The 14839-nt window shown below is 57.2% G+C and overlaps 5 protein-coding genes across 5 annotated transcripts; 3 read left to right on the forward strand and 2 right to left on the reverse strand.

The window, feature by feature from the left end:
- Positions 1 to 3736: 3736 nt before the first annotated feature.
- Positions 3737 to 4646, reverse strand: BJ171DRAFT_522593 (uncharacterized protein). The gene has a single exon (XM_053112504.1). The coding sequence runs from the start codon at positions 4568 to 4570 to the stop codon at positions 3893 to 3895; it is 678 nt and encodes a 225-aa protein (XP_052962757.1). The 5' UTR covers positions 4571 to 4646; the 3' UTR covers positions 3737 to 3892.
- A 752-nt stretch (positions 4647 to 5398) lies between these two features.
- On the forward strand, positions 5399 to 6207 carry BJ171DRAFT_463425 (kinase-like domain-containing protein; the record flags this gene model as incomplete). Its single annotated transcript, XM_053108533.1, has 1 exon — positions 5399 to 6207. A coding segment is annotated over exon 1 (792 nt), but the record flags the coding sequence as incomplete, so codon positions are not given.
- A 16-nt stretch (positions 6208 to 6223) lies between these two features.
- Positions 6224 to 7861, forward strand: BJ171DRAFT_522603 (uncharacterized protein). Its single transcript, XM_053112505.1, has one exon. The coding sequence runs from the start codon at positions 6252 to 6254 to the stop codon at positions 7647 to 7649; it is 1398 nt and encodes a 465-aa protein (XP_052962759.1). The 5' UTR covers positions 6224 to 6251; the 3' UTR covers positions 7650 to 7861.
- A 645-nt stretch (positions 7862 to 8506) lies between these two features.
- On the forward strand, positions 8507 to 10039 carry BJ171DRAFT_446542 (uncharacterized protein). Its single transcript, XM_053108188.1, has 3 exons — positions 8507 to 8859; positions 8992 to 9176; positions 9286 to 10039. The coding sequence occupies exons 1-3, from the start codon at positions 8720 to 8722 to the stop codon at positions 9852 to 9854; spliced, it is 894 nt and encodes a 297-aa protein (XP_052962760.1). The 5' UTR covers positions 8507 to 8719; the 3' UTR covers positions 9855 to 10039.
- A 647-nt stretch (positions 10040 to 10686) lies between these two features.
- BJ171DRAFT_446544 (glycoside hydrolase superfamily) lies at positions 10687 to 12612 on the reverse strand (the record flags this gene model as incomplete). The annotated part of the gene is made up of 2 exons (XM_053108189.1): positions 12167 to 12612; positions 10687 to 11898 (listed from the first exon to the last, which is right to left on the reverse strand). Coding segments are annotated over exons 1-2 (1569 nt in total), but the record flags the coding sequence as incomplete, so codon positions are not given.
- Between the last annotated feature and the right edge of the window lie 2227 nt (positions 12613 to 14839).

A 14839-nucleotide genomic window follows, 5' to 3' on the forward strand; every position in this document is an offset into this window, starting at 1 on the left:
ACCTTCGTGTGGAACCCTGACGCGGAGCACGCGTTCAACACCCTCAAGCGGGCGGTGACCTCGGCACCGGTGCTCAAACACGTCGACCCTTGCTTGCCCTTCGTGCTTCAGACCGACGCCTCAGACTTCGCGCTCGGTGCTGTACTGTCACAGCCGGTCTCGGCCCAGGATTCGTCGGAGCTGCGCCCTGTTGCGTTTTTCTCAAAGAAACTCGACAGCGCCCAACAAAACTATACCGTCCACGACAAGGAACTCCTTGCGATTGTGGAAGCCTTTCGATTCTGGAGGCTGTCAAGACTGGACAACGGGGCAAGCAGGGAAGTGCGCAAGAGTCCTAATGCAAGACTCGAACGTAGGGAGAGGAGCGGGGACTGGACTGGGACACAGAGTGTCAAGTGTGAAGCCAAAGTTTTATTCTAGATCCAAGGCTTAGGATACTAAAAATACAAAGTCATTTCAAGGACAAGGCAAGATAACTAGGCAAGATACAAGGCAAGGAAACTCGGTTCATGACAGAGGCACTACCTGGTCGGGGCCCGGGACATCCTTGTCTACTCCGACCACAAGAATCTAACTTTCTTCAGGAGTCGCCGGTTGCTCAAACAGCGACACGCCAGGTGGGCGGAAGACCTGTCGGAGTTCGATTTCAAGCTTTGTTTCACGCCTGGTCACCTGAACACGGTGGCCGACGCGCTCTCAAGGCGGAGTGACCTCGCCCCTGAAGGGGGAGATGATCACCCCAACAGACTGGAGATCACCCTCCTACCCGACGATTGCTGGTCTCGCGCAGCTCAACAACCAGCCCCAGGACCCGAGGTTATCACCGACAATGCCAGGAAATTGGAGATCCTTCGATCCAGGCACGACGCCCCTGCCGCCGGACATCCTGGCCAGGCGAGAACCTTCGAATTGGTGAAGCGCGATTTCACCTGGCCTGGGATCCGCAGGTATATCAAGGACTATGTCAAGACTTGTGACGTCTGTCAGAGGGCCAAGGCGGGACGCCACAAGCCCTACGGACTACTGGAGCCCCTTCCCATCGCGGATACCCCTTGGTCCTCCGTGAGCATGGACTTTATTGTCAAGCTTCCATGCTCACAGGGTTTCGATTCCATCCTGGTCTTCGTTTGTCGAAGGACCAAGCAGGCGCACTTTGTGCCCTGCAAGGAGACGATCGACGCGGCTGGTGTGGCTAACTTGTTTATTAGCAGTGTGTTCCGTCTGCACGGACTCCCACAGGACCTAATTTCGGACCGTGGACCCCAATTTCGGTCGCAATTTTGGAAGGCCCTCACCTCGGCCCTGGGTGTGCAGCTCAAGCTCTCTACGGCCTTTCACCCTGAAACGGACGGTCAGACCGAGAGGGTAAACCAGACCCTAGAGCAGTACTTAAGGTGCTTTGTTAGCTACCAGCAAGATAATTGGAGTCAACTCTTGCCGATGGCTGAATTCGCCCACAACAACGCCGTCAATACAAGCACCAAGCTGTCCCCGTTCGAGGCCAACTACGGATTTAATCCAAGAGCGGACTGGGAACGCACGGAGGTCGACAAGGTCGGCTCACCTTCTGCAGCCACGCACCTCGAGCGACTTCAAGTCGTCAGCAAATTCCTCGATGAAACACTTGCAGAGGCACAACAGAGTGCCAGTCGATTTGCCAACCGTCACCGACTGGACCACGACTTCAAGCCAGGCCAGAAGGTGTGGCTCCTACGCAAGAATATCCAGACCCGCCGTCCGTCGTCCAAGCTCGACTTTGTTAAGCTGGGTCCGTTCAAGATATTAGAACAGATCAACCCCGTCGCGTTTAGACTTGCACTGCCCGACAGCGTGAAGATTCACCCAGTTTTCCACGTGAGCATGTTTGAAACTTACCATCCTAACCGCATCAAAGGGCGAGAGGCTGATCCTCCTCCGCCTGTAGAGATAGATGGGGAAGAGGAGTTTGAGGTGGAAGAGATTCTAGACGCAAAGTATTTTGGACGTACGCTTAAATTTCTGATCAAGTGGAAGGGATACTCGGACATAGACAATACCTGGGAGCCCGAGCGTAACTTGGCTCACTGCCCCCTGGTGCTTAGAGATTTTAGACAAAGGTACCCCCACAAATTGCATAGACCTAAGGGGGGGGGATGATGTTATGAACGCGGTCGCCGATCATACGACGCGTCATTCATGACCCGCGCTGCATGGCCACTCGGGCGTGATTCATGACCGTGGGAAACATAGGTCGGAGCTCGAATATATTCTCCGCAGGGCGAGCAGGGGAGGGTGAGGCATAGACTTAAATAGAACACCCCGTCCCCTCCTGGATGAACGCTAGTGAATTATCACCTCAATAAACGATCATCACTCTCCTTGCCAGCCCCTGTTCAGCCCTGCCCCTGCTTCCTTGTTCTTGCCCTCGGTTCCTCAGTCCTGCCCCTGCCCAGTTCCTGACACTCACGGCCACGGAGGTCTACCGAGGCAAGACCCGACACCAGCCGCCGCCGCCCGGACCGCCCCGACCCCAACCCGTCCCGATCAAGACCCTCATCTTCGAGGACCACATGAAGAACGGCTTCGACCGCTCCAAGCAACTCACCGCCGCCTGCACCCCGTCGACCAAGATGTCGGGACTCTGGGAGGCTCGCGGGTACCAAGGATCCATGGTCATGCTCATGTTCATGGTCCGATGGCGACTCGGTGCTCTCCCAGGCCACTTCAGGTTTGGATACCGCAAGTGCAAGAACCTGGCTCGACACGGATCCGGGATCGACTTGACCAGGACCCACGCACAGCAGTGTGTGGATCCGCATCAAGTCCTGGTCCGCAAGGTCGCAGCCCTCAAGACGGCCCACCCGACTTGGGTGGAAAGTGGTATAGCCGGAGTGGGACCAGTGGACAAGCTGCTGGACCTGCTCAGTTTCGATCGCACTCCCCCTCGCAGTCGCACCCCTCCCGCACTTGGATCGCTTGCTGCTCATGTACCCGCTCCCCGCACTGCCTTCCGAGCATTCGCACTTGGTGCACACCCAGCACCACCACCCACTCCCACACTTAGTGTAGTCCCACCCTTGCAGTCTCTCCCTGCACCCTCATCACAGCGTAGTATAGTGCCAGCACTTGTCACTCCACCACCCCGACCTCCCCTCGATCCTGCTGTTCCCTTGTGGGAACTGCTTGAAAATGTGTTCACCCGCTTGGTCTCAGACCTTGTGGGCAGCTGAGGCAGCACTAGGCTGCAACAGGAGTAAATAGGCTTGCCTGTGTACTCAACGTGCCGGGGTACCAACCTGTTGGACCTGATGGCTTGTCTTCTTGAATAAAGTTGACTATAGTAACAAAAAAAAAAAAACTCCAGGAATGCGAGAACAGTATATGCAAAGTGAGAGTCGGCTCGGAAGTGTGGATCCATATCACAGCGACTTTGTCCAAGCTGATGCTTGAATGTCGCCCGACATCGTCTCTGACTTCAAACCAGCGACCAAGGCAGACTTTTGTCTGTGCAATTTCATACTCAGCAAGACTTGCATGCAATTCCTCAGCCGTGGTGGGATCCGGTCGACTCCGAGGCCACTGTGACGGCATCCAACCAAGCAGAACCGTGTTTCCAGACGGTGGAATGTTTGCTGGCGGATAACTCGTTGGTCGGACTCGCTCATAGACCGTTGACTCGCACGATTGGCCTTCACACTGCTCTAGTTATGGGACAGCAGTATTTTGTATATTGATTTATTGAATGCCAAAAGCAATATCTCTCAACTACTCTCGCTCTATCGGGACCACTTGTCAAGTCCACTTTGGACCCATGATCTCGAGGATGGGTGTGGGCGGTGCGGTTTGTCCTATGGCTTGCATGTTCAGTATCGAAATATGGTGGTTTGAGAGGAAATCGAAAGGGAATCGGGGATCAAGGCCGCTCCCCGAGGTACTCGAGTCTGTCGATGGCATCTCTGTGGCCCTGGTCGGCGGACTTGCGATACCAGAAGACGGCGGTGTCGATGTCCTCGGGGACACCCAAACCAAACTCGTAGCAGTTGCCGAGATAATCTTGTCCGTACCGATTGCCTTGTTCGGCCGAGATGCGAGACCACTTGGCTGCCTTGGCGTGGTCCTTGGTGACTCCATATCCATTCAAGTAGCACACACCTACCCACCACTGCCCATATGGGTTGTCTTGGTTGGCCGACTTGGTGAACCACTCGAATGCCTTCCTGTGGTCTTCCGATACTCCCCATTCACGATAGAAACACATTCCAATCCACAGCTGACTGTCACTGTGGCCGTCGTTGGCGAGCTGCTCAAAAATGTCCGCTGCCTTGGTCTGGTTCGTCGGGGTACCGAATCCATTTATGAGGCAAATGGCCATCAGGTGTTTGCACAGCCAGTCCCGCTCAGATCCGAGCCGGCACAGCTCATAGAACTTGCGAGATGTAGGTGAGTCGGACCCGAAGTAGTTCCAAATCGATGCCAAACACTCATTTTCACCAAAAATGAGACCATTCGATTGGTTCACTCGAATGATCTTGACGCCCTTCTGTTGGTCTCGCACAGTGCCCCGGCCGAGATAGTGCATCCAGCCGACCATGTGGGTGGCGATGGGCTTGATGACTGGGTTGGTGGACTGGGTGCTGACTTCATGCCAGTGGTTTAAGGCGTCGGCGTCGCTCTGTTCGACACCATGGCCGATGAACGAGAACCATCCTCGGAGGAATACGATATGCAGTCGACCGTCTTCACTGCCTTGATCTGCGGCCTTGGAATACCACTCGATGGCTGTGTTGTAATCTTGATCGACACCTTCGCCACTCTCATAGCATCGACCGAGGGCAATGTGAGCCTGAGGGATTCCACGGTCCGCAAGACTACGATACAGCTGGAGGGCCAGGGTGTGATCTTGATTGACTCCAATTTCGTTGAGATAACATCCGGCTAGGTGGAACTGAGCCATTGGATGTTGGCCTTCAGCAGCCTTCATCAGATGTTGGAATATCTGCTGGTTCTTGGCATTTTCCTCAATTTCATCGTCATTTTCTGATTCTTGGTCAATCTTGGACTGCCACATCCGTGCCAGGAAGTACGAGGCCGATGCATTGCCCTGCTCTGCCCGATCTTCCAGCCAGGATCGGTCGGCTGTGGCTTGATCCTCGCAGTGCAGCGAGAGGGCAATCTGGTCGCTTGGTGTGAGGCCGATCCGCAGCTGTCCGTCTGGATGACACAGTACTGCCTTCTGGCACCAGGTGTGGAAGCGAGGCACCTTGGAGCTCAGGAGAGGCCGGGCTTGTTTGCACACTCGGAGGAGGGTTGCGATGGTGGTCAGGTCGAGGGCGAGCTGGAAGCTGTCGTTGCAGCAGATGATGGTGAAGATGTCAGGGTTGTGATCGTCAATGTCCAGTCGAGCCATGTTGGTCGAATGATGGACACTGGCAGCCATGATGCGGTGCAGCGGGTTGGGATGTGATGAGAGTTGCGATGGCGATATCCAGGCGACGAGACGAAACGAGGTGGGGCGAGACGAGGTGGGTGGGATGGAACGAGAGTGGCACAGTCACCAAACCAGGAACATGGCTGGATCCACGGATCGAGTGCCAGCCAATCACTGCTTGCCATCCACATTCCAAATAAATCATCATTTCATCACTCCATCGTTCCATCCTCCAACCAATTCTATCCCTCGTAATATGGCCAGCAAGCCTTTCGTTCGACTCGTGCCCGAGCGCCCGTCCTGGCGCATCTCGCTCAGCGACATCACAGGCCGCTCAGCCAATCCCATCGGCCGTGGTGGCTTTGGCGAGGTCTTCACTGGCACATACTTTGGATCCAAGGTCGCCATCAAGCAGCTCCTTGGAAACTACAACAACCGGGAGCTTGCTGATTACAACTATGAAATCAGCATCTGGAAGCAGCTCAGCCACCCCAACATCCTTCCCCTGCTTGGCACCTGCGACCAGGACGATGACGGCAACCCGATTTCTCCCTTCATGGTCTCGCCCTTCATGCCCAACGGCACCCTCCTCAACCATGTGTCCGATGCTAATGATCATGTTCCCCTCGACGAGAAGCTCCGTCTTCTCTACCAGGTGGCTTCGGGGATGGCCTATCTTCATGGCCGCCGCATCATCCACGGCGATCTCAAGGCAGCGAATGTCCTCCTGGACGGCTTGAACAATGCCGTCGTCACCGACTTTGGCATGTCCCGCACCAAACACACATCTGCCTCGATGGGCCACACCCGAAATAACGGGCCGACTGGTGGTACCGAGGGCTATATGGCTCCCGAGATGCTTGACGACGATGATCCCAGCGATACCACCATGAAGACCGACGTCTATGCATTCGCCATCACAGTGTACGAAGTCCTCAACGATGCCAAACCCGTCTGGGCCACGGCGAGCGGCCAGGCAATGAAGCCCTTCCAGATCCTGGTACAGCTCCTTCAGCACAAGAGGCCCAAGCGGATCGGTGACATCCCCGACAATGTCTGGGCCCTCATCGAGCGCTGCTGGGCCCACGATCCTGCCGATCGTCCCTCGTTCCCCGACATCCTTGATGTCCTCCAACCTTACAACCGAGCCCCTGTACCCCAGTCCTCCTCGATCGCTGCCCCCAGTCGGGCTATCAGCGACACTGCCGTTCCCGATGTCAACAGCCGCTCCCAGCCCAGTCGATCTGGCGAGCTCTGGTTCGATGGAATCGATTCAGTGGTCCGTCTTCCTGGCCTGCTTGTCGCTCATGCCAAGCAGGGCGATCCTGAAGCCTGCCTCGATGCTGCCAAGTTCATCTCGGATGGCCTCTTGGCCCGCCACTCGGATTGGAAGCTTGCCGCCCAGCTCTTCAAGGCCGCTGCTGACCGCGGCAACCTCGAAGCGTGTTTCAGCCTTGCCTGGCTCCATCTCACTGGCGAGGGGATTCATCAGGACGACCGCAGCGCTCTCTGGTATTGGCAAGAAGTCAGCACCAAGTCCGGCGATCAAGCCATCAAGTCGATCGCCACCCACATGGTCGGCTGGATGCACTATCTTGGTCGAGGTACCATCCGCGACGAACAAAAGGGCATCAGTATCATTCGGTACAATGAATCGAAGGCATTTCCTCTCGGGGAGCATGACGGTCTGGCCACATATCGTCTCACCTCGGACGATTCGCTCGCATCCCGCAAGTTCTTTGGGCTGTGCCAGTCGGGATCCGGACAGGATTGGTTGTGCAAGCATCTTATGGCTGTGTGCCTCGTCCAAGGATTCGGAACTCCCAAGGACCAGCGGCGAGCATTTGGCCTCCTTGAAGAGCTCGCCGGGCGCGGCCATAGCGACAGCCAGTTCTGGGTTGGCGAGTGCTGCTTCTGGGGCCGAGGTGTGCCGTGGAATTACTCGAGGGCTTTTGAATGGCTGAGCAAGTCGGCAGACCAAGGCAACTCGTATGGACAGTGGATGCTCGGTCGTTTCTATGCGAGTGGATGGGGAGTTGATGAGGATAAGCCCAAGGGTGCCGGGTGGTTTCGCAGGTCCGCCGAGCGGGGCAATCGCTACGGACAATACGAGCTCGGCCACTGCTACAATCGTGGTTCTGGTGTCGCTCAGAGCATCGACACTGCCGCCTTCTGGTTCCGCAAGTCCGCAGATCAAGGATTCGATGCTGCCGCCAACAGCCTCAAGGACATCGGCAAATGATCCAAAGCCGTGTCTTCTCACAGGGCGTCTGCTGCGAGCAGCCATGATGATGCATGCAAGCGGAATCCTCAATCGATCGCGTCGCCCGACTCCAAGACCACCACTTGGTCGTTGTTGGCCGGGTGTGCGATATGATTCAACTCTGCCGTGTCCTTTGCCCGAACGAGACGATGTGTCGCATCTATTACTCAACACGCCTATGAAACAGCGACTACTCTGGCTCGTTTGTTTTGGATGGCCTATATCAGCGCCACCGGCCGTGGTCGAGCAGGCGGCGCCAGTGCGGACTGCAGCCTCACTCCCACCCGCTGTTCCCTGGCTTGCGTGCATGGGGCTGCACCCACCTTCCTTGACCCTGCGCTCGCCTGGCCTGTTTCTGGTCACGCCGGCGCCGGCAACCACCCCGCTGCACCACAGGACGCCGCGCAACAGCCGTGGGGCCGATGCACATGGACAGCAGGCCTTGTCTGTGGCGGTGCCCCAGACCCCAGAGCCAGGACGTCCAAGGAGAGCCGATGGTTGACGGGATCAGCTGAGCGCGGGCTGGTGAGGCGCTCTTTCAGCACCACCGCCGCACTCGCAACTGCGACAACAGCGACACAGCGACATCACCCTGTTGAAGACATGTCCCGAAGTGCCCTCTCACCGGCTCCACCCAGGTCTCCAGCCTGGTCTCCAGCCTGGTCTCCAGCCTGGTCTCCAGCCTGGTCTCCACCCAAAGTTGCCTCGTCCCCACTCTCACATCCGCCCACATGCCTGTCCACATGTCTGCCCACATGCTTGCCTTCCACCCCACGTCCTCTTGTCCCATTCCTCCGTCGCCCTCCGCCACTTTGCCTCCCTTCCCGGCGCCCAATCCGCTCCTTCTGGCGAGAGTTCCATGGATCTGCGCCCATCCAACGCTCCCGCCACACCCTTGTCGCTGGCTTGGGTTCTGCTGGACGCTCTTCCGGTCCGCTCGGCGAGAGTCCGAGGACGACGCCGGCCTGCCTGCGCTATAAAGCGGGGCGGCTGCCTCCGTCCTCGCTGCATCGCCATCACAGGCTCCTCAACACACGCACTCCTCCGCCATGGCTTCCATCCACGAACAACTCGAGACCAAGGGCTACGTCATCATCGACAACCTCATCCCCGAGGACCTCTTCAACTCCCTCGTCGAGGCTGCCGATCGTGTCATCGCCAAGGGCCGCAACTCTGAGTGGCGCGAGAGGTACGTCCTGCATCCGCTGACGCAGCCCAACGATCCGCCATCCCCGAGCGGGATCACCATGCGCCCCTGCCTTCGAACAACCAATTTGCCTTCGGTCTTGTAACGGTTTCCGTGCTCACACCCGCTCCACAGACGCACCGTCGGCAAGCAGTTCCCTCCCTGGCCCAAGGACGAGGCCATCTATGACATCTGGGCCATCCAGCACGTCATGCACCCCGATCTCGGCGAGCCCGTCTTTGCCCAATACTATGCCTCCGAGCCCATGCTGAAGACCATCACTGAGCTCCTTGAGGTTCCCCGCGATCAGCTGCAGCTTGGTATGTCTCGCATCCGCAACTGGCTGCTGGTACTGTCGCCATCCGTGCTGCGTTTCGCATCTTCCCATTTCCATGCTGATCCCGCCTCGCCTCGCTCACCTCCCAACAGAGCTCTTCAACCTGCTGATCAACCCCGTCGACAACGAGTTTGCCCTCACTTGGCACCGCGACTGCATCGAGGTCAACGTTTCCGAGGAAGTCGAGCAGGAGCGCCTCAAGATCCCCCACTATGGCACCCAGTGGAACACTGCCCTCTATGACGACTCGTGCTTCATCTTTGTCCCCGGCTCGCACAACCGCCTCCGCACCCCCGAGGAGCGCCGTGTCAACATCGAGGAGCCCTACGGCCACATGCCCGGCGAGGTTGTCCTCCACCTCAAGCCCGGCCAGACCGTCTTCTACAACAACAACCTCCTGCATCGTGCTCACTACCCCAAGGGCGTCAAGCGTGCTTCTCTGCACGGCTCCATGGGCATCACCAGCGGCGGCCCCACCCGCGCCCAGAACATCCTGCAACATGGCCTCGACTGGATCAAGTCCGACCGCTTCCGCGCCACCCTCCCCCCTGCCGCCCTCCCTCTGCACGACAACCTGCTCCGTCTTGCCGAGGCCCGCAAGGACGTCAAGCTCGAGTACGACCACCCCAACGACGGCTTTGCCGTCAAGAACGAGGCCTAAACTCTGCAAACTGCTGCTGTCAAGTCGATTGTGATCGGCCACTGGTAGGGTGCCTTCTGTGAGAAACATATCCAATATTTCCTGCGCAGGACCGGGCACATATGTATTGAGTTTGTCGTGCACCATACTGTGTCGGCCTGCTTCGTTTTGTTCATATACTCGCAAATATACGACTATACACACAACCCGAGCGAATTGGCCATGGCACGTCAAGTCTGCGACCAATCCTATGTTGACTCATCTACGCCGAGTGGCTGCGAGTCCTGTGAACGAGGCACAAAGCCGTGGGCTCCATGATCGTTGGATGGACATGGTTGGAATGAGTGGATGCGCACAGAAGCTGTATTGTATTGTCAAGATTACAACCCCGCTAACTTGAAGCGAAGGCGTCACAGACAAAGTATTTTCATAGGAGATCAGAAACCCATCACAAGCGGTGCACTAATGGACAGGGACACAGTTTTGAAAGGTCAGCCAGGCTAGTAGGGGTAGGGAGTGGGCTTGGGGGCAACGTGAGTGAACAAGTTGCTGTTGTAGGCGGTAGCGATCTTGCAGTAGTCGGTGTTGTCGTTGGAGGGGAAGTGAGCGCCAACGGTAGTGTTGAGAGGAGAGCCGTTGTGGCCGGTGAGGGACTCGCCAGGGAAACAGCACTCATAAGTCTTTTGAGCGGGAGAATCAAGGTTGGCGTCGCACCACTCTGTGCGGAAGACAGTTTCCTCCTGGTTGCCGAGATAGGAGAGATCGGCAGCGGCAATCTGGAGCTCGTTGATGAGGGTGGTGCGGAAACGTTCGAGACGAGCAGCGGTCTTGACGGCATCGTAAGCAGGAGCTGCATGGTCAGACCAGTAGCGCTCGGCAAAGGCAGAGGTACGGGGGAAGACGTAGCGATCGAGGTTGTGGCGCTTGATGGTCTCGGTCCACAAGCAAACAGAGCCTCCAATAATGGCCTTCTTGGCAGAGTCGGTCAAGCCGGCGGTGGTGTCGTAGTTGTAGATGAACGTCCAGTTGTGCCACTGGCCAGCGAAGGTTACATAGCCAGGGATATTGAGGGAACTATCGGGAACGGTACGCTCAAAAGTGCTTGAACACCAGTGGGCCGTGGGAGAACAGTCGAGGTAGTAAACGCTGGAAGGAGAGGCGATGATGTTGGTGAAGCCCTGGTCGGCAAAGTTCTGGATGGCCGAGTTGTCGCCCTGCCAGTTCCAGATGTAGGTGTCTTTGGGGATGATGTTCTGGACGTTGAAGTCGGTGACAATGTCATCCCAGGCACCGTAGTGCTTGTTGTTGGTCTCGGCAATCTGAATAAACTTGGGTTCAGCCTGAGCCATGATCTCATAGATACCATTGACATCAACAGTGTCCCAGCTGTCGGGAGTGGTGCCATAGACACGGTAGTTGAACTCATCGTGGCCAAAGTGAACAATGGGGTCCTCGAACCAGGCACCAACCTCAGCAACAAGCTGACCGTAGAAATCAATGGCAGCCTGGTTGGTCAGATCGATCTGGCCGCAGGGAGGCTCATCGCACCACTGGGTGCCCCACCAGACAACACCGTTGGAGGCGTTGTTGGCATCGCCGTTGCGTCCATCCCAAGGCGAGTGGTTGAGACCCACAACGAAGGAAGGATCGGCAGCAGCAAAGACGGCATTATGGCCGATAGCTTCAAGTTCGGGAATGACACGGACGTTGCGCTGGAAGGCATACTGGACGAGCTCACGAACATCTTCCTCGCTGTAAACCTTGGGGTTGCCATTAGCATCCTTGAAAGCCGTGGCCTTGAGCTGGGGGTACGAGGGCCAGTCGATGGGGAAGGACTGAGAGTCAAATAAGTGCCAGTGGAAGACGTTGATCTTGGAGTAGGCCAGGCCGTCGATGATACGCTTGATGTCCTCGATAGGGAAGAAGGTACGGGCAGTGTCGAGCATGAAGCCACGGTAGGGATAGGCGGGAGCGTCGTTGACGGTGGCAGCAACGACCTGGCCACTGCTGGTGACGAGCTGGGAGAGGGTCTGGAGGGCGTAGATGGCGCCGACCTGGGTGTTGGCTGTTGTGTGGGAGTGGGAGTGGGATTGTGCAGTTGATGGCAGGGACAGTGAATGGGACAGTATCAAGGTCAGTGAGTGCGACATACACATCAGGGTCGGTGAGTGCGACAGTATCAAGGTCGGTGAGTGCGACATACACATCATGGTGAGCGTGACATGGCCGCGGTCAAGGACGTGGACAATCAGATCGTGCATCGCAGGACAATCGATCATGAGCCACATCTCATCCATCCTGATCAGAGTGCATCGCCGTGGCACACAACTCACCCTTGACGTTGACACCGCTCGAGCTCACATCGAGGGTGTACGATTCATCGGCACCGACGAGGTCCTTGGCGGCAAATCCCTCATCCTTGGCAATCGAGACAGTGACCTTGAGCGAGTTCTTGGCCTTGGAGGCAGAGAAGCGCGAGCGGGCCGAGGCCTGGAGACGGCCAAAGGCAGCAACAACGTTCTCGTTGTTCTGGCTGTTGTCAGCGAGAGTGAAGCCATGGGCGCTGATGAGGGCCTTCTTGTCGGTGACCTGGGCGGGGTAGGGCCAGAGGTAGTCGCCGGCAGCGTGGGACTGGGCAGCGACGGCACCGGCAAAGGCAAAGACGGCAGCAGCGGCTCTGAATGAGACCATTGTGAGGAGTTGAGAAGAGGGGAGGGAGAGGAGCGTCGGCAGTGAGGGATGCGGACCGTCCAAGGCCGCGCGGCGATGGGGTTTATATGCGAAACTGGACACCGAGGTGGTTTGGGGCAGAGACGTGTCTTTCAGGAGATGGCTTCAAACCTACCAGGCTCCTGCGTGGGCAAGCCCTGCATCCCACGCAAGCGGCATGATCAAATTTGGCGGAGGAGGGGGCATGCTCTCATCAGCTGATGCTGCTCGGCATCAAATTTCCTGCATCGGCTGCCAGTCTACTTCGACTTTACACCCAAAGTTCTCGCGACAGAAGTCATCCGAGCGGGGTCAAGATCCGATGATTTGTGTATTCCTGATGGGGGCGGTGAATCTGCGACCTTGGAGCACCGCAATGTCGGACAGCAGGGGATATGCGGAGCATGTGCAGGCCACAAGCGATAACGCGAGGGAAAGAGAGGCTTGGCGAGATGCCATGGACATAAATCGCAAAAGCCGACGCCATATGCGCCATGCCGTATAGGTTCCCCGGATGATCTTTCCGGATGATAGGATGATTTCTGTTGGGTCGACTGATCCTCGATTCCGATATTGCGCTGAGCCATACTCCTCAGCGTCGATGCGGAGCACGGGCGCCACAGTGGCACGAACCCATCCGGCGATGAATATCTCCAGACCATCACTCGGATCATGATCATGAACAGAAAATGCGACGCTGCCGCGGCAGGCGTTCCCCTTTGGTCGGCGCATGTGTCTCAACGGCTTGCACTCTCCGCTCCGACCTGGACGCTGGGCTCACAGCCGGCATCGTGCGAATACACATATCTCTTCCCTTGGATTTCATCCTGTCGCTCTCAACGCTCCGCGTCGCAGAAAGCGGCGATCGCCCTGGCGGAGATCGGTCGGCGGCGGTGCTGGTTCATGCTGATCCATGGAACCACCGGACCGCGAATCCAAGACATGTGTGACAGAACGCGTGACGTGCTTCTGGTGGTACATGCTGCATGACGCACCGCCACGGGGCCACCGCGAGCCGTCCACCTTCCCGTTCGTCCCCGGATGAGGGAGCGCGGCAGCTGATCCTGCGCTTCCTCGGCGGGGAGGACTGTATCTTGGTGTCTGTGTGCTGCGTCCAGTCCACCACTATGTGCACGCCCCTGCTCTCGTCGTCCGCCCAATTCGCCCCTTGATCGCACCGGACCCGCCACCGACTTGGACGTTGACCCATTCTGCCTATTCTCACACCAGGGTGCATGTCCCATCCCCTGCCTCGGGCCAGTGGGTGCGTGGCCAAGTCGTCCAAGAGGGCGCAAATTTGTCTGACTCGGGGTCACTGGGACATCCATCCGATCCAAAAGAACAGCCGTGACTGTTGCTTATTCCTGTGCCTTGCGGATGGAGTGCTGCATCGCCACTTGCTGCGCGGTTCCATGGCCGCCACCGCATCGAGGGACCGAATCGCCCAGACCAATCGCATCCTGTTGCGCGAAACGTGCTCGGCGAGCACCCGATTCTGGAGAGCATTGTATCCGACGGTCGGCTTCTGGCAGACGGGCCCGCGGTCTGCTGCTCAGGCCATTCCACGAGTCGGCTGGGCGAGAACCTCGCTGGTGAGCGCGCTGCTCTGGTCTGGCTAAAATGCGCTGGTCGACCGAAGGAGTGTCCTCGGCAATCAGAATTGTATTTTGAGGAAAGCGTCTCATCTCCAGACTTGGCGCTTGGCTTAGCTGCGGGCCTCGACCTGCTCCACCATGGTGTTGGAGTAAATATTTGAGTGCGCCCATCATGGCCCCTTGGGTAGATCTGTTTCTGTCGGCATATCCATAGCTCGGACATCGGCAGCCACACCCATATTTCATACTTCAAGTTCTCCGCCGACGGCCCTCTCAATAGCGGGCGGCACACTTCCGTTCACTCGATTAGAGCCAGTGCAAGGCTTCTATCCTTGTCGCCCCCCTCTCGTTTGAATCGGCGCTTTGAGTACATGATATCAATATCTTTGAGTCACCGTCGCTCGACGCGCCAAATATCATCCGAGCGATCGTATTAGCATCTCTATTCGTTTGTGCCGATCATTAAAATAGGGTTATCTGGTGGCCATGCCCTCGAAAGGGTTTGCGACCAAGGTTATAGATACCGCGGGGAAAGTAAAGAGGAGCGAGGCGACCGTTGTGAACCACGTGTGCCTTCACCATTCACACAAGACGGGCAGGGGATTTCGAGTATCGGTTTCCTACTCCCTATTTCTTTCGGAAGCTATCGGCGTCTCGGTGGAAAGAGTAAGCTCGTCAACAAACACTTGATCGGCACCAACG

The sequence above is a fragment of the Polychytrium aggregatum genome (genome assembly GCF_025602895.1).
Source record: "Polychytrium aggregatum strain JEL109 chromosome Unknown BJ171scaffold_50, whole genome shotgun sequence".
In the NCBI taxonomy this organism is placed as follows: domain Eukaryota; kingdom Fungi; phylum Chytridiomycota; class Chytridiomycetes; order Polychytriales; genus Polychytrium; species Polychytrium aggregatum.